Here is a 23,413-nt window from a genome sequence, read left to right as displayed (position 1 = left end):
TGAACCTAAGCAAGGACAGACGGCATCCAGGCAGAGAGGAAAGCATAAATGTTGCATGTGTTCTCATCTAAGCTTTTGAGCCTTTCTTTGTTTAGTCACTTGGTCATGTTCCAAGAGTATGTGATAAAAATATAAATATTCCTTAACTGTAAAATGTTGACTTTTTTCATCTTAAAACATCGTGTTTATGAGGAAGCAAAAGCATCTCTTTTCTTTGGCCTAATTTAACGGAAGTCCTACAGCAAATGTTTGGTAAATATTTGTCGATGATAATGCAGAGTTAATAAAGAAGATTATATAAAATGACATATTTTACACAAATTACAATAAAATTAATGTTAAGAAACTGCTGTCAATAAAATTTATATAATAAACTTGAAAGCTGGAATAAGCATGAGAGCTTTAGATGTTTTAGAAAAGAAAATCTAATCCTACCCCTATCATAGTTTTCTTGAGAAAAATAAGACTAAGAAGTTATGACTACCTGAACATACATAACTGGTTCATATATGAGCTGGATGATAGGAACCATGCCTATCTTATTCTCTGTTATTTAAGAATCCAGGTCTTCTAAATTCCTCATCAACTTTGTCAGTTTGTATTGGCCACTTTAAAGTATAGCTGAGTAAAACAGTGAAGTAATGGAAGTACACAAGGAAAAGGAAAGATAGCAGTCCTAGAAATCTTACAACCTACTTTTCAATCCTATCTACATACTCCTGTATACTATAGTAACAGGGCTTGTATTTCTTCATTCTTTACTAGAGAACATGACCTCTTTTGTATAGAAAGTAACCTGGTTTCTTTGCATTGCATTTATCAGTTCAGTACAACATTGATTGTAAGACTCTACAGCTTCTAAAAAGCTTAAAGGAAAACAGGTCGTTTCTGATATCTAGTGGTGAGCAATCCAGCCAACATATAAAGTTACTGTTTTACAGCTTTATCTTTCCACAAATTTATATAAACCAAAACTCATACGTATCACAAGTGTCTGAACATATTAGAGACTTAAAGAGAAATGTGCTTTTGCTATAACTTTCTTCATACTGAAGCCGATTAACAGGTTAATATAAAAGCTTGGTTGTAAGGAAAAATGCAGCACAAGGGAGGAACATCAAAAATGGTCTGTGAATATATGTCAACCAAAAAGTATTATTTTGCATTTCTCTTAATAGCTTTTTACATATTGCTTTTTGTTGTTGTTGTTGTCTTTTGTCTTTTTAGGCCCGCACCCACGGCATATGGAGGTTCCTAGCCTAGGGGTATAATCGGAGCTGCTGCTGCCGGCCTACACCACAGCCATAGCAATGCCAGATCCGAGCCGCCTCTGTGACCTACACCACAGCTCACGGCAATGCCAGATCCTTAACCCACTGAGCAAGGCCAGGGATCAAACCCGCAATCTCATGGTTCCTAGTCAGATTCGTTTCCACTGCGCCAGGACGAGGGAACTCCACATGTTGGTTTTTAAGCTAATCACAGGTTATGTTTTCTGATTTACATAAAAATTTTATCCAGTTTTCTGTTGATTAGGTCGAGTGACTCCTGAGTTACAAATTATAATTTTAATTAAAATTTTTATTTGCACACAGTCTCATTACTTCTGTATTTAAAATGTGATTTCTTTCAAACCTTAAATCTTTAATAGTTTGAATGACTTGATATAGTATCTCTTTAAGAAATTTAAAATTCTCAATCCCACCATAGGCCTAGAACATCACAAGATGCCATCTCTATTTCTAGTGGGCAAACTAAGAACAAAGAGCTAAAGTCATTTTTCTGAGTTGTTGAGCTGGGGATACAATATAACTTCTGTTTGGCTAATTTACAGGGTTGGAACTTCTTTGTTTGTGAAGTCAGTAAATTGGATAACAGACTTAACGAAAGAAATTTCAGAAGAATTTGGTAGAGGAGTCCAGTTATTTTCAGGTTCAAGATTCATAGCCCAAAATGGACATACTTAGTCCCTCCTTAGCTATAACTAGAGTTGTTCTATTAATGACAAATAATTTCTAATATTTTATAGCATTCTTTCTTCTCTTCTTAGATTACAGCGTCAGAGCCATGCTAAAGATAATGAAATCAAGAACCTTAAAGAGCAACTTTCTATGAAAAGGTAACAAATAGCTGTTGACTCTACCCTCTCTGAAAGACTGGACTCTACTCAGCTTATTCTGGCTACGGTAGCCATATAATTTATCATTCAAACTAGGTCACTTTTGAGCATGGCACTGAGCAGTATTAATAATGACACTGGGACAACAGATATAAACTGGAAGTGCCCTAGGCAAATAAAGAGGTATATTCACCTTACATCTGGCCCTGGAAAACAGCTGAGAGTGGTTAAATCAGCAAACTTATGGTGCCACAACATATTACTATCAGAGATTATGCGTTTTTTTTCTCTTTACCCTAATCAATACTACTCGGTGTGAAAATACTACTAGGCTATAAAACTGGCTAAGTTTTGTTCTAATTCACCTATTTTTTATAAGAGATTTTTTGAGATATAATTCATATAGAATAAAATTCATCCTATTATTCAATTCCTTGGTTTTTTAGTGTATTAACAGAGGTGTAGAGCTATCACCACTACCTAATTCCGGAACATTTCTATCATCTTAAAAAAGAAACTCTGGATCCATTAGATATCTCCCCTCACTCTCCTGTCCCCAGCTTTTGGCAACCACTAGTCTATTTTTTTTTTTTTTTCGTCTCTGTGGATTTGCCTATTCTGGACATTTCATATAAAATGTAATTATATAATAATATGTGGTCTTTTGTGATTAACTTCTTTCACTTAACACAGTGGTTTCAAGGTTCATCCATGTTGTAGCATGCATCAGTACTCATTCCTTTTTATGGACAAATAATATTCCATTGTATGGATATATCACATTATACTTTATCTTTTCATCAGTTTATGGACATTTGTTTGTTTCCATTTTTGGGCTATTATGAATAATGTTGTTATGAACATTTGTATACCTTTTTTGTGTGGACATGTTCTCAATTCTCTTGCATATATATTTAAGAGTAGAATTGCTGAAACATGCAGTAAACTCTATGTTTAACATTTGGAGGAATTGCCAAACTCTTTTCCAAGTGACTGCTTTTTATAATCCTACCAACAATGGATGAGGGTTCCAATTTCTCCACATTCTTATCAGTACTTATTAGGTTATCTGTCTTTATTTCACCAATTGTAGTATATGTGAGGTGGTCTATCACTGAGGTTTGATTTGCATTTTCCTAATGACTAATTACATTGTGCCTTTTTTCACATGCTTATTGGCTATTTGGTATCTACTTGGAGAAATGTCCAATTTACTTCTTTTGACTGCTTTTCATATTGAATTAACTATTGAGTTTTAAGAGTTCTTTATATATTCTGGATACAACTTCCTTGTCAGATACATGATTTTCAAGTATTCAACTCCATTCATTGGGTTGTCTTTTCACTTTCTTGATAATGTCTTTTGAAGCACAATTAATTTTGATGAAGTCCAACTTATCTCTGTTCTCTTTTGTAGGCAATTTTGTACAATATTCAATGGTATCATAATTCCTCTTAGTTTACTTAATAGGAGTCCTTGAATATTTTATGATTTTTAACCATCAAAACACTCTGGCCTTAATGATATTAACAATATATTATTTTATCAAGATTCTCATCAATGTTTGTCAGGTGCCCAAGTATCCAGATGTTTCTAATAATAAAACATTGAGGGAAAGCCTTGTGAAAGTCCCTCTTGCAACGCTATAGTTCCAGTTGTTTTCATTAGAGATATAATTTTGTTTGTATGCTCTAGCTTTCTGGGGCTCAAGTGTAGGAAGCTGAAATGGGACAGGAAAAAAAAAACCTCATAGGTAGCCATTTTCCATAATATCCTTCATAAATAGTATTCCTATCATATATCCCTCTCTCATTCTCAAGCTACAGGAATTATTTGCATTCCGAGGTATTGAATGTGAGCACTGAGATAACCAGTGAAATATTTTAATGCAGTGACTTAGCTTCATGAGAGGGATAGTAGAAACTTTTGTGGTTGATATTGTTAGGACACAGAAAGGCTTGTAGAAACTATTTTATGTAAAATTTATTAATAATGACATAGCTAGCATTTATTTAGTCCTTACAAAGTACCTTATGTGTATTATTTGCAACAACTCTTTGAGATAGATAATATAATTTTCTCTATTTTCATATGTGAGGAAACCGAGATATAGAGAAGTTAAGGAACTTGTCTATGGTTTTGCATTGAATACATTGCAGAGTTGAGATTCATCCTCAGACAACTTGATTTCAGAGCCAAGTTTTAAATCATAACCCCTATATTGACAACTTTAAACCTTCCCCACTCTTGATAGTAAAGGATAATAGTAGGGGTTGAGTAATGTCTTCTCTTGCTTTTATATGCTGCATACTTTTCCAGGAAGATAATTTCCTACTCATTGAATAGTTTGTATCAGTCTTCCTCTGGAATAAGATGGAAAACTCTGTCCTTGCTGCAATGTTACTTACTCTTTAATGATTCTATATTTCAGATCTCAGTGGGAAATGGAGAAGCATAATCTGGAAAGCACGATTAAAACATACTTAAACAAACTAAATGCAGAAACTAGCAGAGCTTTAACAGCAGAGGTAAAAAAAAAAAAAAGAGGGAGAGAGAGAGAGATGGGGTTGGAAAGAGAAGTTTTACTTGTTCTTTAGTACACTAATTGTAAAAAGATTGCTTTTTGAAATCTCAGAATTAAGACATCTTAGAAGCAGCCAAAAAAACACAGCTCAAATGCTTGTGCTTTTTTTTTTTTTTTAAACTCATTGGCATTTGCATATGTTTACTTGAAGGTGATGACCTTGTTTTTACCCAAATAACTCCAAGAAATTGGTTTTCTTAAGCATGTATGGCAAATATAGCTATTTTGGAAAATTCTCATTAAACCAGGTCACTAAGCCAAACTACTAAGAAGAACATTTCACTGTTGCCATAACATCTCCTTTCTTTGTTTTTTTTTTTTTTTTTTTTTTTTGCTTTTTAGGGCTGCACCCACAGCATATGGAGGTTCCCAGGCTAGGGGTATAATTGGAGTTACAGCTGCCAGCCTATGCCACAGCAATGTCAGATCCATGCCAGGTCTGTGACCTACACCACAGCTCACAGCAATGCCGGATCCTTAACCCACTGAGTGAGGCCAGGGATCAAAACTGCAACCTCATGGTTCCTAGTCAGATTCATTTCTGCTGCATCACGACATGAACTTTCTTTGCTATTTCTTAACATAGATTTTCCCCAAACACATACACACCATACAGTCTAATGTCAAGAACCAGCCTTCCTCTAGATTCCCAGAAAGTCATCTAGTTTCTTCTAAGTTATTTTAGAAACCACAGCTATGATCTCAAAAGAAATGTGATTGTATGTATGTATTTAATTTTTATTTATAGATAACAAAACTTGATATACAGTAAAATTTAAATGTTTAGGGAGCTCACTGACATGAAAAGCATTACAAACTTCCCCACCTCTGTCATGGGTAAGGTATTTTTTTTTGGCAGAATACTGTGGAAGAGAGTTCAACAGTCAAGGAGTATTAGATGTACCAAAAATCCCTAGGGTTTTGGAGTACTAAATTTAACTGAGGAAAAAAAAATCCCAGATTAACCTTAAGACCTCAAGTTCATAGACTTTGTTTTTCACTGCTTTTTATCAGAAAGTTCTTTTCTACTTCCATTATTAATTTTAGAAACACTTATTGATGTCCAAGAGTATAATAAGCTATGTTCAGTGAATATTGAGTGATCAACAGGAAAAAAACAGAGGCTAAATGACTCTGCATCAGTACTAATGTAGAGGGGATTCCCACTGTGGAAGAGACATCAGACCAGATGATCTCCAAGGCCCCTTTGGATGGCGTGGCCCCATATGGCCCGACTGTTTTCTTACTCCATCAGATAAAACAAATAGCAGGACTTCTTTTGAGTGTTCTTAAGCTTTGCTGCATTTATCTGAGAGCTTTTAAAAACCCAGTTTCTCAGGCTGCACCTAGTATCAATTAAATTAGAATCTCTGTAACTAAGACATCATTTTTTAAAAGTTTCTGAAATGATTCCGGTACATGTGCAAGTTTGAAAATTAATGTTCTAAAATATTTATCAACTCAGTAACTTTTGAATAAAAATATTAGAATTTCAGAATTGATCAAAGAGCCTTAAAATGTATTATGGGCAGGAAAGAAGCTCAGGTGCTGTTGGAAGAGTTTAAGAATCAGCTTTAAATTTACTTGAAGTGATTGAGAAAGCAATGTATTCATTTATAAGAACACTTTTAACTTGTTTCTCTTTCTCTCAAAAATCTGTAGGTGTATTTCTTACAGTGTCGTAGAGATTTTGGTTTGCTTCATCTAGAGCAGACTGAAAAGGAGTGCCTCAGTCAGCTTGCCAGGGTGACTAACATGGCGGCAAGGTAACCTCTCCCCACTGTGTCTTGATCTCAGAGGTATTCACAAGTTGCTTCAAGATTAAACCTATCTGTGATGTGTTTACATATACAACATGAATCTTTGGAGTGAAGAAGCCATTGTATAAAATCATTTTGAGCTTTTACTTTGTTGCTTCTTCTGTAGCAGTGAGAAGTCCACTAAGTGCAATAATAGATGCTGGTAAATTTTTCCTTTCCTCTACAATGAAATAGATAAAAAGTCTAAGTCAGAAACATGCATGAAGATCAGATATTTATAAAACAGAGTGGATTTTAACTGGAAAACTTTTTTCTAATTATCTTCTCTTTTAATCTTGATTTTAAATACTTTTGGAATACATTGAGGCAGAAATCAGTATTAACACAGAAAATCATGGTAAAGGCAATTTCCTCTTGTGCTACAAGAATGATTTTCAAATATTTAGGCAGGTTACATAGGATTCTTCTTCAATTTATAATTTTGTGGGTTATACCTTCAAACTTAAAGAATTAATTAAAATCTCTGGGACCACAGCATCATTATTTTTTAATGATTATCATTTTAATATCATCATTATTCTTCAATCTAAGAAATCAGAATCTCTGTTGTTTAGCAAGATTCTCAGGTTGGGGAGTTCCTGTCGTGGCGCAGTGGTTAATGAATCCGACTAGGAACCATGAGGTTGCAGGTTCGATCCCTGCCCTTGCTCAGTGGGTTAACGATCCAGCGTTGCCGTGAGCTGTGGTGTAGGTCGCAGACGCGGCTCGGATCCTGCGTTGCTGTGGCTCTGGCGTAGGCCGGCAGCTACAGCTCCGGTCCAACCCCTAGCCTGGGAACCTCCATATGCCTCGGGAGCGGCCCAAGAAATGGCAAAAATACAAAAAAAAAAAAAAAAGATTCTCAGGTTGGGGAAGCACTGTCCTAAATGTTCAATATATCTTTGTTTGCTAGAGGGAGAAAGGATATGCTAGAATATTATCAAACCTCTTTGCATGACATATCATGATAATTATTTTTTAGTTATCCTTTTGAAAAGCCACATGAAATCATTCATCTAGAGATGCGAGGCCCTAAATACCTCAGAGCCATTTTACTTGTTATTTGGTGGGCATGGTTTGCAGAGCTGCTGTGTTTGTGCAATTCATTGCACAGAGACAAAAAAAAATGTACTTCATCCTCATAGAAGAGGTACTTCTTTCTAATTTGCCCTAGTATTGGGAATATCTTTTTCTGTTTGCAGAAAAGCCTGATATAGATTAGCTGTAGCATTGTGATGTCAGGGTTAATGTGAAGATAGTCCAAAACCTGCATCCAAGATGAGTCAGCATCTTTAAGAATGCTCTTGGATTGGATGGCTAGGGCAGTTTCCCTGTTTGGCCTTCTCTGCTTCCCTTCTTCTTTTTTATTTTTATTTTTATTTTTGTCTTCTTGCCTTTTCTAGGGCCGCACCCGTGGCATATGGAGGTTCCCAGGCTAGGGGTCTAATTGGAGCTGTAGCTGCTGGCCTATGCCATAGCCGCATAAACTCAGGATCTGAGCCATGTCTGTGACCTACACCACAGGTCACGGCAACGCTGGATCCTTAACCCACTGAGCAAGGCCAGGAATCAAACCCACAACCTCATGGTTCCTAGTCGGATTGGTTAACCACTGAGCCACGATGGGAACTCCTGCTTCCCTTCTTCAATGGAGGGATTCCTGTACAAGACTTTATAATATGTCCTAAAACATATTGCCAAAGTAGAAAAAAACTTAGTGTCTGGAATCAGAAGTTATAGTTGCTCTTGATAAAGGAAATCTTGTCTTTGTTTCCTAGTCTTTTTTTAATAATAAACCCTTACATACACCTTTGTGCCCATTTGAAGTAATTGGTAACGGAGGTAATTTTGTTGTTGTTTTACTTTAGTTACATATATGCTAAAGAACATAATGCAAGTTTTTGGAAAACTAAGTGGTATATAAAAAGAAAGAACTTTCTCTTATGTCTCAATTTCCACACTAGCAACCTAGAATCACTTCAATTAAAGGCTGCAGTAGACAGTTGGAATGCCATTGTGACAGATGTTAGAAACAAGATCGCATTCCTCAGGGTAAGTCATACAATGAATTTAGAGGAAATTGACTGAATGGTGTAGGTGGTATATATATTAGAGAAAATATCTAACAATTACTAGAGGCATTTAAGAAGAACATGCTTTTTCATTGCAGTTATTCAAGTTTATGCCTTTTTGAGGTTTGAGACTGATTACTTCCACGTAGTTGGTTGTAGATAGCATCCTAGACCTAAAAGATCTTACACATGATCTTTTAGGTCCTTGGTACAGTAAATGGTAAAATCAAAAATTGTTCCTCATACTTTTTTATATATACATTTATTTGTCTTTTAACAGCCACACCTGCAGCATATAGAGATTCCCAGGCTAGGGGTCGGAGCTGCAGCTGCCGGCCTGCACCACAGCTACAGCTACGTGGGATCCGAGCTGTGTCTGTGACCTACACCACAGCTCACAGCAATGCCAGATCCTTAACCCACTGAGCAAGGCCAGGGATGGCACCTGCGTCCTCATGGATACTAGTCAGATTCACTTCCGCTGAGCCATGACAGGAACTCCTGTACCTCATACTTAATTTTCCTAGAATTCCAGAGCTAACTGTGCTCCAATCAGAAATATCTTAACTTGATCTGAATAACTATGTTTGAGTAACTATGTGTTTATAGAATTAAAAGGAAGATCAAGCAGACCACTATTAGTTTTTAATCTTAACTTTTTATGTAATTATTCCATAATTCAAAATAATACATTCTTATTCATGTAATAGAATCAGGCCTGTGCTAAAAGTAATCTAAAGAGGTAACCCACTGAATATTTCTTAATTTATTCATTTGGGTTTAGAATATTTTCATATTTATATCTTAAAGTTGATATATAATGGTGATTGTTTTATGATGCCACAACACTGCTAGCAAGACAATGACATTCAGTTATTAAAAGCTGCCTGCCTCAAAGCACTACCTCCTTTTCTAGCTTTGTCTTTGGGGGTTTTGCCTATTTCTGCCCTGAACTCTTTCATACGCAGTCTTTAGTGATGCTTAGCATTTTTGTTGAGTTTATTCAAAGCTCTGGCCTCAAAAGAGGCCTTGTTTTCTATCATTGTTTTCTTCTAAGCATGTGTCCCCTGTTTGGAAGTTTCTAAGTGTTTTGATTCTTAAGACCTTCTTTTCCAGCTCTTGTGGGTTATTTACAAAAAAACATGTAGAGCAAAATGGGAACGATGCAAAAAATGTTGAAAGTATATTTCTAAGCTTCAGGGATCAGAAGGCTTTGGGAAAATCCAAGAGGAAAAAACAAAGGTATATATGGAACTGGAGAAAACTAGAGGTATAGCTTTTGAGTTTAACAAAAATGTGGATGTTCAATAAATTTCACTAAAACTTTACCTCCAGTTTTTAAAATGAACATTTTCAAGTAGTTCAGATCTTTGTTACAAATACTTTTTTCCCCATTACTGATCAGCTAATATACTGTTTACAACTTATTGATCTTTAGACCCTGTTTACTTTGTAACACTGGTTCTCATTTGAGGGCTAAAAATTATGGAAACACTGAGGAGTTATCACAGAGATCTGTGAATTATATGTCTCTGTATCTTGTCAATCAATAGTTACTTCCAAAAATACAACTATTTATATCTGTGGATAGTAGTCTATAGAATTGTTTTCATGTCAAAAATTGCTTTTATACTATTTCTGACACAGTGCATTGGGAATAACTATTCTATGCTGTATTATTTAAAACTACATCAAGTATTCTTATATATTTCTTTGAAGTTGATTCTGCTGTAAAATATTGTTTCTCTTCTTCTATTAGACACAGTACAATGAACAAATTAACAAGGTGAAACAAGGGTTTACCTTGAGTACCTTGCCTCCAATCCAGCTTCCTCCACCACCGCCCAGTCCTGAGATACTGGTAAGAAAAACGGTTGACCCATGAACAATGCAGGATTTGGGGGCACCAACAGCGCCCCCCACCCCCCAAGCCATGCAGTACCATGTACTGCTCTAACCCCAAAACAAAGACCTTGATAAATGACTACCCAAGGGAAGGAAGTTGAAACGCTTTGGATAGAACCTGAACTCAAACTCTAGTTTTGGTTCACATACCATGAATTCTAATCAATGCAAAATTTTTCTACTTTTAAAGATCTATAAAATGAAAATACAGGGACTATATTTATTGGGGGAGAAAAAGCTGCACAAGTGGACCCACGCAATTCAAACCTGCGTAGTCTAAGAGTCAACTATATAACATTTTTAAAAGTTACCATCTTCATCTTGATAAAATGGTAAGGGTTGTAAAACACTGAATATGCAGTATGTTTAATGTTTGTTCAGAGTGGAATGGGCACATGTTGTGCATATCATTTGTAATTATGTCCATTCCTGCTATACCATCTTTAGGTAATATGACTAGTTGGCTGGCTCAGCTGAGGCCAGGAGATAAGTTGTTGTATTGCTCTATTTTAGTAATGTATTTGATATCTAAAGAGGTAATATATTTTTATTTATCCCGTCAATCACATTTACATCATGGGAAAAAACTGAAGAATGCCTAGAATTCCGAATGGCCTTAAGTTAGTTGCCACTAGATGGCTGAAACATCTCATCATAATACCCTAGCAGGCTGGACTTCACCCTTTGACTTCCACTTTAGACTTTCTTTTCCTCAACTTTTATTTTCTATTCTACCTTTAATAATAAAGACAGCTTCCATTTGTCTCCCTTCCCTGCTCATTGTTAGGGATAAATGAGTCTTAATCAGACAAACTAATCTCTATACTATACTATTTATGTTAGCTTTCTGGGAAACTTAGCCTTAACCCAGTAAACTCATATTGCGTTCCAAAAGACCTTTTAGGACAGAACCAGTATTTGATAATTTTTATTACCATAACAGATCTGAGGGAAAGAAAAGAAGAAAAGTGTGATATACTTGGGGGTTTATCACTTTGACATCAGCATCTCTGCTTATAGTAGAACTTTGAAAATATTTCCACAAATACTAGTTGAGTGTATCAAATAACTTAAAAATTATGTGAATTGTGTGAAGTTACACTATATTTCAAAAGCAGAATCCAGAGCTGAAAGCATTATAAGCACCATGTGCTTTAGTTTAGAATGACAGTATTTTTTGGTTACTTCAGGTTTTTTTTTTAGGAGCACTATATTATAGACATAATTATTCTAGGCTTTGAACACTGTCATAACCCAATTACCCTGATAAGGAATGTGTTACGTAGATGACGGAGAAATCCCAGATTCCCTGTCATTCTGTTGGAAGTAACACAAATTCATGGTAGGATTTCTAGAAACCCTGTTGCTTTTTGCCTGTATTCAAACTACTGCCTATAGGTTGTAGTTAAACACTCCCATGATTCTAAATATAATATGCCTCCAGAGACACAGAGGCTAGATACAGAGTCGTCCTTTGGAATTTCCTGGAACCAAACCATCATGAGCTGTGTGATACCAGTTACACTCTAGAGCTGACAAACATATTCAAACCTTGATCTCTACATCCTCATCCCTTCAGAGACTTACTTCTGTCTTATAGGACTATCCAAGTTTAGTCAAGGGCAAAAAAACACTAGCAGTTAGGCTCACTGGAATTCGTAAGTATCCCTGTGCTAACATCTGAGAGGTACACATATACCTTTTGTGCTTCCTAACCAAAATCACGGCTGTACTTGATGAGAGCTTACAATTGTGTTAAAGTGCATCAGTGGCCCCTGAGCATTAGTGGAACCATTGGAGAGCACAGATGCTAGAAATGTGACTATGCTTTTTGCTATAAATTGAGGTGGTATTATATTATGGAAATACATTAAAGACCGGGTTCAGATCCTAACTCTGAAGAACTGTGTTGATTTGGGGAAAATCAGCTGTCCAGGGCTTTGATTTTCCCATCTACAAATCAGGAAATTGTACTAGATGATCTGATCACTAAAGTCTGTTTCTCTGAGATTCTGGTATTGTAAGGATTTGTCACCAGGGTCTAAATATAGGGTCTATAGTAGTCAAACTTAAGAAGTCCAGAATAATCGGTATGGTTCCCAGTTTAACCTAGTATTTTTATGTGTCACTATATTTAGATTTTTGTATCCTGGCTATGCATTCCTCAAAGTAGTCAGGACTACTGACTCAGCCATTCATCATTTACCCGCCATTCATTGTTTAAAATTTTATATTGTGAAAATTTTGAAACATACATAGAATAGTAGGATGAACTTCTATGAATCCCAAGAGCCAGCTTCAACATCGTTACCAACATTTTGTCAGTGTTGTTTCATGATGTCTCCTTCTTCCTCCCCACTGGAACATTTTTAAAGTAAACCCTACATATCATATCATCTCATCTGTTTGTACTTTAGTATGTATTCCTAAAAGATGAGGACCCTTGGTCTTATTAGATATAATCACTGTACCATTTTACTACCTGAAAATTATAATTTTTAATATCTAATATTAAAATTTATACTTCCCTAATTGTATCAAAAATGTCTTTTTCTTAAGTAGTTGACAGTATTTCCAATTTGGTTATAATTACCATTACTTTAAAAACAAATCCAAACAAGGTTTATACTTTGCATTTGGGTGATTATTTTCCTTTAAATCTGTAAGAGCTATCCAACCCCCCTTTTATTTATGTCATTTATTTGTTAAAAAATTAATTTCCTAAAGTATTAATGTAATTGATGACATCCTTCTGATGTCATTATACATGTTATGCTATTTCCTATAAACTGATCATTAGATCTGGAAGGTTAGAATTGGGTACCTTATTTTTGGCAAGAGTATTTTATAGGTGTTGGTGTATATACACATCAGAGGACACATAATGTCTCCCATTTACTGACATTAAGAATCTAATGTCATCTTGATCTCTCCATTATAATGCTCCTCATTAAGTTTCGCCTGCTGGTTTCAGGATCATTACTTAAATGATATATTGATGTTCATTTTTTAAAGTCAACAAATAGTTGAACTTCTGCTTTATGCCAGTGCTAGACATGGCATACAGTAGATACTCAATAAACCTGTCCCCTTCTGTAGTCTAGCCAATAAGGTGTCCATCCCATTGGTAGACTCTAAGGGCTAGCTTTCTATGACCCCCTGAGGATGTTCAGTAACACCCACAGACATGTCTGTACGACAAATCACTGTAGCAGGGTTTATCTCCCAGGCCCACCCCACTTCAGCTTTCTGTAGTCCTTGGAACTAAACATAAGAGCAGAACTCCACCACATGGTACAAGGTCCCTTCAATACCTAATAGCAAAATATTTCCTATAGACAACTATGGTTCTTTAGTGGAATTTCTGAAGGTCAGTATTGTTTATCAGCATGGACTCATTGAGGAGTTCCTTTGCATAGTCCTTTTATTCCAGTACTCATTGAGGAGTTCCTTTGCATAGTCCTTTTATTCCAGTTGGCAAAGAACTTTAAAGATCACCTAACCCAACCCTCTTATTTTATAGATTAATAATTTGGCATCCAAGTTTACCCAGGTAGGAGAGAAAATAGGACAGAACCCAGCTCTCTTCTCTCTCTCCTTTTTCATATATTTTACTGCCCTTTGCTTTTTCAAATATTCATATATTTAACTAATGTTATGACAACATTGTGCCTGGTACCTGTGTTTCAAATCATTTTCTCCCTAAACATTGCTCTATGAGTTTAGATCATTGACTATATAAATATACAAATATGTGGGGGGGTTGTTTTTATTTTCTCTTTTCTATTTCAGATGCAGCAGTTCCTAGGAAAACCCGTTGTGAAAGAATCTTTATTTAGACCTTTACTCACTGTTCCTCAAATTCCTGCTATTTGTTCTGGAGTCATCTCCGCAACTGGCCAACCTAGACATCCCCTGGTACAGAGCCCTTTTTGGTGGAATAGACATCAACAAGTTTTTTGTCACTATGATGGACTTCCAAAATGAATGTCTTCTCTTTGTTCATTTACTTGATAAATAATGATGAAGGTGATGGGGGTGATGACCGAATGGTTTCATGTGAGGCACTGAGTTAAGCGTATTTCATATTTAATTCTTTCCTTAAGTGATAATACCTTAGTTTTTGGATACAGAGATAAATATCTTAGAGAACGCTTATAGTTTTGCTTCTATACCAGGCCACAAAGCAGGTTAGATTGATAATTTTAACAGATAATTTAATTTAGCATGATTGATGGGTAGGTTGAAAAGCAAAGAAGCCAAGTCACAACAAGCCAAATTATGCCACAAAGCTAAAGAAAAATTTTATCTACACACATATGTGTGTATAGTAGAGCACAATGTTTATCTATTTTGTACCTGTATATTGCTAACAGGCTCCCTTTGATATATATAGTCAAATGGACTCACTTATTTGTATGGAGCCTGGCTTTATGTAAAGTATCTAGGCTTTAACAAGTTAGTACCATGTCTTTTAATTACCGTGATATCACAGGGCTGCTTATGTGGTTTGCTCCTGAACCATTCTATAAGGAACTATAAAATTTTATTGAAAATATTAAAGTATCTTAACTTTCTATAAGATTACTTTCTAATTCCTCTGAAGAAGCTTGACACTGAGGCAAACCTCGATTTCTGGGGATATTCTGCTTTTTCTCTACTTACCAGGCTTTGTATGAATAATTTCAATGGCTGTTAGTAGTTAATTTTTTATAAGTAATAATCTTATAATTGAAAATAATCCCTAGTCTTAGGTACAAGATGCCATGTTTATAATTATTCTAGTAATCAGATAAGCAAATATTAATTAGAATCTTAATGGTTCTAAGAAAGAACTATCATAAAATGTGGGGAAAACTTTGATGGTTTCATGGCTCAAAGGTGTCACTACAATTTCCATACCACCTTTGTAACATTCATGAGACACTGGGCAGACATTCTAGTAGAATTCTCATCTTTATTTAGTTGTTTGAAAATTAAACTTTATTATTTTTCTAATTTTAAAAGTAGTGTGCTAATCATAAAGCAATACAGAAATACACAAAATATATACAATATATAATATACCAGGTAGAATGCAAAATTACCCTGCTGTTGAATCCTAGAAAATAATCAGTTTATAGATTATTTTATATCTTACAGACTTTTCTGTGCATACACATTTTTAAAATGTTTTAATATAAAATGAGTTCTACCGTAAATGCTATGCCATAGACTCTTTTTTGTTTTTAATGAGATGTATTTTGTGGAATCTCTGATGCTCAGATTTGTTTTTAAAGACTTAATTAGACATGCTATAATTATTTATTCCCCTATTAACAAACTTTAGGAAAAAAAGGGAGGATTTCCTGGTGGCTCAGTGGGTTAAGGATCCCCCATTGTCACTGCTGTGGTACAGGTTTGATCTGTGGCCAGGAAACTTTCTCATGCTGTAGATATAACCCCCTCCCACCCCCAAAAAAAACTAGGTTGCTTTCAGAAATGCACATCCTGTATGTATTTCTGTATATGTTTACAGTTACTGAGACTAGCAATGTGCCATTTTTAAAATAAAGGTAATATAAACAATTAGAAATATTTTTGTGCCGATTAAAATTCTAAAAAAGGAGCATTTATATAATATTCCTCTTTATTCTACCCATTTTCTGAGGTATGGAAATGTCGTGTTGGCATGAAACTTTACATCCTAATAACTGATATTGATGGGTTGTAATTTTGTGCTCCTTGCAGATGGCTGGCATAGCCTGGACGGTGCCAGCATCAGTGGGAGAAGCTATGTCTCCCAGTGCAGGTCTGGGAAGTGATCTTCCCATAATTAATTGGGAGAAGATTACAGACAGGCTGAAGACTGCCTTTCCACAACAGACCAGGTAACTTAGTCTTTTTTAGTGCTGAGTACAGATCATACACTATAGTTTCCATAACCTTTTTATGCCAACGAAGAACTATACCTCTCTCTCACACATACACACAAGTACCTATAATTTCTTACCATTGCCTTGGTAGGGAAAATTAAATTTATTAAGAAAGGATAGTGTTCCATATAAATGCTAAACCTCTTCACTAAAGTTATTAGTTGTGAGGTATGAGAGAATAAACTTTTAAATTTAGGTTTGCTCATTTACTGAAAGTACAACTAGCTGTAAACCTATTCAATTTTAATGCTACCAGCTGCAATAATTATCTTAATAAACTATTTCTAAAGTGAATTTCAAGTTAATTGTATGCCATAGAAGCCCAAACATCATCAGGTTTTACTTTCCTATTTCCTTAATTTTATTGAGGGTCCTTATAGTTTCTTTGTTAGGGAACATAGTTAAATGCAAGAAATCATTATTTTACTGTTCTTTTCACAGTTCTGACTTTAGCAGAAAGATATTTAATTCTACTGCTCCAGAAATGAAGTGTCTTTTCTTTTTATTCTTGTATCAAATGAAATAATTCTAGTTTTTACCAGTATGTTCATTTAAAGACCAGTGCTTTTATTTAATATATACTGTTATGTTTCAGGATTAGATTACGGTTTTATAAATATAATGGTGAATAGAAAATGAAACTAAAATTGTAATATAGTTGTTCTAAATATACATATAAAAATAAACAGTAAAAAATCAAAAGTAGTTTTATAAGGCTGCTGACATGATACTTCATTTGAGAAAGAAAAATTCTTTATCATCCTATCCTATCCTACCAAAAATGTGTAGAGTCAGTAGGACATGGGAATTGAAAAGAAACATATAGATTAAGATATTCCTAGATTTTTTATCACATAATTTGTCTTTTAATCTTTGCTTTCCTGTTCTGTTAAATCTTTGTTTTCTGTTTCTGAGTTTTATAAAATAAAACTATTAAAAATAATAGAGGGGCCAATAGTAATATAGTTAAAAAGAAATACTTTAATCCTGAGTAAGAGAAGGGGATACTTTAATCCTAAGTAAGAGAAGGGAATACTTTAATCCTTAGTAAGAGAGCATTGAGACGTATGTTATAAAGAGCTCAGTACAAAATTAATTTTCCTATAGTGAGCTTTTAGAAATAGTTAAAACATATTTTTGGAAAGAAAATAAATAGAAATATTTAGAACTTATGAACACATTAAGTATCATTAATAAGCACATTAAGAGTTTTCATTTTAGTTTAAGATAAATGGAGATGGACTTGTGATCACTTTTTTAGACCAGAGATCTAAAGGGTCACATCTGTATGCTATACAGCAATCCTATGATAGGATTTTATATCTCCTTTGGAAAGCACATCCTCAAAGGCAGTAGGAAAATCAGCACTGCTCTTTCCTTGTTCTCTTCCAGAAAGGAGCTTACAGATTTCTTACGGAAATTGAAGGATACTCATGGGAAGTCCTTATCTGGACTGACATTTGATGAAATTGTTTGCAAGATTTCCCAATTTATTGACCCCAAGAGATCTCAGGTAAAACAAACAAACCAACCCTATATCTTTTAGCCCTTATCTTTAGTAGTAAACTATGTCAATTATCTCCATGACATGGTCAGGAAATCAATCTATAGTCATATTCAATCATCTATTAATAATAAACAGTTCAACTTAATAAATGGCATGGGACACACCACCTGATCGTTCTAGAATAAAACTTGAAATTTACTCTAGGTTATTTTGAGTGATTCTAAAAGGGTTCATTTTTTCTAATTTTATGCAAAGACTTGTTTTAATTAAAAGAGAACCTGGAGTTGTTTTTACTTGGCTCTTAGTATTTGGGTTATATTGCCAACATTTATTTCACAATTTCTTAAGAACCTGAGTGATCTTTGCTCTTTTGCTAATTCTCAATATACCCTGGTTCTATGGTATTCTATTAGCTCTTTTTGTTTTAGTACAATTCTAAAAAAAAAAAAAAAAGAAAAGAAAGCCGTATTCTTGTTTTCAGAGTCAAGGAAAATCAGTGCCAAATGGAAACAGTGTTTCACCCAGCCACCATACGCCACCCCAGGCTAATGCTGTCCAGCCCTCAAAACCAGCCCGGAAGCCCCTCAGTTCACAAGGTCCTGTCAAATTAGAAGGAGCCAATAATTTGGTGAGACTGAGACTGTTGATTCTAAAGACATTTAAATTTAAGAGAGAGAAATGAGCTGAATTTATTACCCTTATGTGTATTTTCTCTAGGATGATGATGAGGAAGAAGAAGAGGAGCCTTGTGTGATTTGTCATGAGAATCTCTCTCCAGACAACCTCTCGGTTTTGCCTTGTGCACACAAATTCCACTCTCAGGTAAACTTATCTTTTTTAATATTTTACCATTAATCATCTAAGTGAAATTCATACTGCAGTCCTTGAAGTGATATTCATGTATCATCCACTGCTGTATCATGAATTCTACTGGATATAAAGCTGGGCTTTTGGGTACCACACAGAAGTGTTTGTATGTTTCCACATACTTGGCCATGGATTGCACTGTGCTTTCTCAGATCTCAGTACACCTAGCAGGAGAAAGGGACAACGATGAGATTTATTGGGACAGAGTATAGCTGTTCTTTTGAGCAGAACTGGAAGGAATGGTGAGTGACATGGCCGTTGGCAGTTTAGCAACAGTGCCACTTCACCCTGAGTTGCTATAAATAGTGTCCTTTGTCCATGCCTAATGATGGCCAACAGCCACTGTAAGACTTAACTTTAACAGTCTACCCAGGCTCCTGTATGTGCTTTTGAGGATGCAGAGGCTTGAGTTTTGATGTTAGAAAAATGTGAGGCTGGCATATCTTTTGTTAATTCTTGACATTTATATAGATTAACTCCTGGTGTTGCTGCTGTGCAAATGATACTGATATACAACTTATGAGCCAGATCTTCTGTTGCAGAGATGTAATTTGACACAGGAAAAATTAATCTTACAAAAGAAAGGTTTCTCAAGGAAGTGAACAATAGCCAGCTTATTCAAGCGTTATCTATAAAACATAATTTCAGACATGTGATACCTGGTATGGAATTATATTTTGCATTTACCCTGATAAGAAGAGATGTACACAGAATGTCTAATCTCAAAAGATCTCCAGGATAGATACTTAGCCATCTGATTTTTCCATCTGAAATTTTAAAAGTTCTAAAGACCCATTTAGAAAATAAATGTTTCACAAAACTTATTTTATTCTTTGCCATTGCTCATTGAATAGAAAGCAGGTAATTCAGGTTACTCTTTAGGGTTAGAGTTAGGGCCTCATATATACTGCCTATTCCTAATCCTCTCCCATCTGACCTGGCACTCCATTATTCATTCAAGTAAAAATGATTTGTTTTAGGAGAGTCAGTATTCAGGCAAATGACTTAATAGATAAGTTCATAACCAAAGAGTTCTACTGAAGAAATAGCAATCTGAAAAGAAATAGCAATCTTAAAAGTGCATCCATTATCTAGGGATTTTAACTTCAAAATACCATAATCACTTGATAACAAGGTATTAGCGACATTTGTATGTTTAGGTATGACTTTTTCTAGATTATAAATGAGAATAATATATAATAAACCAGAAAAAAGGTATAATAGGTTTCCTCAACCTCCTTATTAGGAAAAACTGCTAGTCTTCCTGAAAGTTGGGGATGGGGAAAGACTCTTGATAGAATAAACTGGCTAAAAGGTATTTTGCTGTTACCAACCATATTGCTCAGCAAACCACAGAGTGCCATGATTGCAGCAGTTTCCACCAAGCAAAGCTCTAAGATACACCAGAAACATTTTGGCTGGCAGCCCTGATATATAAAGTCACAGCTGCCTCTGCTAGGCTACACCTGAGGGACTCACATGCATCTTTTTGCTCCTTAGTGCATTAGACCTTGGCTGATGCAACAGGGGACATGCCCAACCTGCAGACTTCATGTTTTGCTACCAGAAGAATTTCCTGGTCACCCCAGGCGGCACTTGCCCAAGATATGATACAAAGGGGTGACTAGCCAAAGGAAGTTCAATTTTCAGACTCTGAAATTTAGTTTTGCTTTTTATTTGAGTGTTCAATTTTCAGACTCTGAAATTTAGTTTTGCTTTTTATTTGAGTGTTCAATTTTCGGACTCTGAAATTTAGTTTTGCTTTTTATTTGAGCTGATAGTGTAAATGGTGTGAAGCAGTATGCTCTTCCATATTGTGCAAAATAAGCTAGCTAATCTCATCAAAGCTGCAGCCAAAGAGGAGAGGACAGGTCTTCAGGATTATGGACCAAACTGAAAGAGTTCAAAGAAGATGGAGTTTTAAAAGTTACATTACATTTGCTTTTACCTTATTAGGTATTTTCTTTCAACATAAACATGATTATTGTTGGCATGTATCTTAGGATGTCTTATCTTTTCCTGATTGCACTCATTCTTTACTTTATCTCAAATATATTACATTTTAATTTCCTAAAATAAATGTAAACAAGTGGAAAAACTCCACCTATTTTAGTATTCTTTTTTAACTTTTAAAATTGCTTATAAACTATATTTTATTTATCTACACCTCATGTTTTATCTCTATCTTCCCAATCCTTTTCTGTACTCTAAAATATGTACCCATGAATAGATTATAAACTACATGAAGGTGGGTTCCAAGCAGTAGTGTGTTGGAGCTGGAGTATAAGAGCTTGGGAGAGGTGATTCTTAGTTTCAGGAATTTTTTGAGCCAGTTATTCAACTTGTTGGTAGCTTGAAATCTGCCACAGTGGGAGTATTTTATACCACAGGAATTGGCAAATGCTATAAGGAAGGGCTTTCCTTCCTCTCAAGAGCTGGTTACTAAACATTTACCAGCATGCCTCTGGGACCATGTCTGATGATTCTTACTGTTCTCAATGTCTTGTACAGTAGGTGTAGCATAAATATTCCCCAGAATTATAAATCAGGAAGCAGTAAGAAAAGAAGTTAGGGTGCAAATTAAGTCACTTGCTTAGATAAATAACATGTTCATTTGTAAACATGCCCTTTGGACCTTAATCATTTATACTTTTGGAGGAATTTTTTTCCTGCCTTAAAAGTTTCTAATTTCACTTTCTCAGGCTGGAGGCTGGAGGGTAGATTTGTATGTAGTTGCTTCTTTAGAGTTTACACCTACTGAGCTAAGTTGCATATCTAAAGCTTGTAACCAAGAACTTTCATTCTAGAAGTCAAAAACCTATTTTGAAATTAGTATTGTGTAAATACTGTAAGTGTTGTACATGTCTCTACCTACAAAATTAAAATCATTCAGTTATCTTGTAAGAGAATTGCTACTTAGTTCATATTATTTTCCATAAATTAATGAAATTCATACTGTGAATAAGTGTTTCCTGGCTGAGCAATTGTTTTACCTGTATATTGCAGTGTAAATGTATCTTAAAGTTATTTTAAATCTCTACTTAAAATTACTATTTCTTTAACTGTATGCTAAATGTTTTCTTCTCTGAGAATAGACTGGAAAATGTGAAGGAAGATACACCAAAATAAAGGCAGTCATTTAGACATGTAAAATGTCAAGAATGTCTTAGAATTGCACAATTCAGAACTTACAGGCCTTTTAATAATTATCTTGTCTAACACTTCAAGGTCATGATCATATAGCAAATTATCTTGTAAAATAAATGTTTTTTATTGTATATTTACAACCGCAATTTCATTTTCATGTGGGAAAGAATAAATGTTTCTTAAATGAATACCTATTTTATCTGTGTATATCACTTTAACTGTATCCTAAAGCTACCTGACATCTCTGTTTTAAACATCTATGTTTAAAATTGTGCTTAAACTTTTTCTTCTATTATAAGAAAGGATAGGATTTAACCAAGAAGGCAGCAGTCTTCTAGACTTGTAAAACACCAAGGAGATGTCTTAGAATCCTAAAATGTCAGAGTTTATAGGGTTCTTAATGATCTTCTGGTATATTTCCTCATTTTACAGGAACATCTTGTCCTGAGGTCATGTGGCTAAATAGTAGCTGAGCCAGTTTTAATGCTTGAGGACCCTGACACTCAGTCACATGCTTCCACCACAAACTCAGGCTGCAAGATTGTATTGGTGCTGAACTGCCATTTTTGGTTCCAAGGATGGGGCCAGAGGACTTAATAGGATAGCTGATATATAGTGAGCATGATCTTGAAAGTCATATCCAATTCTGCAGATGCTGAAGGTAATGGGATTTCTTTTTGAGGTACAATTTAGAAATAAAGAAAACTGTAGTGATCATTCTTCTATAAACAATGATCACTGTCATGCCTGTGGCTGCTGTAGGACCCAGTATACCATCCTACTCAGAAATCCAGTGATAGCAATAATATTTACCTCAAAGATAGTCTGTAAGCATCCAATAATTTGACTGCAGCTACTGTCAGAGAATGTATCTTGTAATGTTTTCCCTCATGTTTACACGTATTATATACACTGATCATCTGTATAATATTTTTCAGCTTTTACTGGACACCATCAAGTGTGTTTATTATCTCATTTGATCCACTAATAACTTTAAAGTAGATGCTATCCTTTTTATTTTACATATGATGAAACTGAGGCTCAAATAAGAGGAAAATAATTTTGTCTGAGGTCATAGCTATGAAATGGCATTATGAGATTTGAATGTAGATCTTTCTGTCCCCTAGCTAGTGTTCTCTTTCAGTACTTCATAGCTGCATCCCCATTTTGGATTGACTTTATACACACAAGAAAATAGTTTTTACTTCCTTTTCAATGATATTCTTCAAAATAATAATTCACAGATGGTAAATCTACTGATTGTTTTGGACATGGAATTAAATAGTGATACAACATTTTAAGAAAAGTTTGATCTTTCCCTCAGATGTCTTGGTTTGCTTGGGATGGTCCTGGTTAATGCCTATTATCTTGATATATTATTAGTAGTGTTCCCTTTTATTCTCAATAGTTTCCCAGAATGGATGATGAATTATGTCTTACGGTTAATATTTTTTACTACATTCAAAATTAGCAAAACTCCTTGGCATATATAAAATG

The 23,413-nt window shown here is 34.9% G+C and overlaps 1 protein-coding gene across 2 annotated transcripts in view; it reads left to right on the top strand.

Annotated features, from left to right (window-relative positions):
* The window catches only part of DZIP3 (DAZ interacting zinc finger protein 3), a 130,526-nt gene extending 107,353 nt beyond the window's left edge, over positions 1–23,173 (top strand). Inside the window, exons 22-32 of one of the 2 annotated variants that reach the window (XM_047792914.1) lie at positions 2,051–2,119; positions 4,552–4,648; positions 6,367–6,470; positions 8,468–8,555; positions 10,335–10,436; positions 14,273–14,398; positions 16,211–16,350; positions 17,788–17,908; positions 18,384–18,530; positions 18,620–18,724; positions 22,349–23,173. In XM_047792914.1, coding sequence (XP_047648870.1) covers positions 2,051–2,119; positions 4,552–4,648; positions 6,367–6,470; positions 8,468–8,555; positions 10,335–10,436; positions 14,273–14,398; positions 16,211–16,350; positions 17,788–17,908; positions 18,384–18,530; positions 18,620–18,724; positions 22,349–22,378 — 1,129 coding nt within the window. In that variant the 3' untranslated portion in view covers positions 22,379–23,173. Of the gene's footprint in view, positions 1–2,050; positions 2,120–4,551; positions 4,649–6,366; positions 6,471–8,467; positions 8,556–10,334; positions 10,437–14,272; positions 14,399–16,210; positions 16,351–17,787; positions 17,909–18,383; positions 18,531–18,619; positions 18,725–20,269; positions 22,048–22,348 lie in introns of those variants that run through there. The other variant, XM_047792925.1, reaches the window with a different exon arrangement.
* Positions 23,174–23,413: the final 240 nt, after the last annotated feature.

This window comes from Phacochoerus africanus, chromosome 1 (assembly GCF_016906955.1).
Source record: "Phacochoerus africanus isolate WHEZ1 chromosome 1, ROS_Pafr_v1, whole genome shotgun sequence".
NCBI classification, from domain to species: Eukaryota; Metazoa; Chordata; class Mammalia; order Artiodactyla; family Suidae; genus Phacochoerus; species Phacochoerus africanus.
Note: the sequence above shows the minus strand (reverse complement) of the source record. Positions and strands in the feature narration are given on the sequence as shown.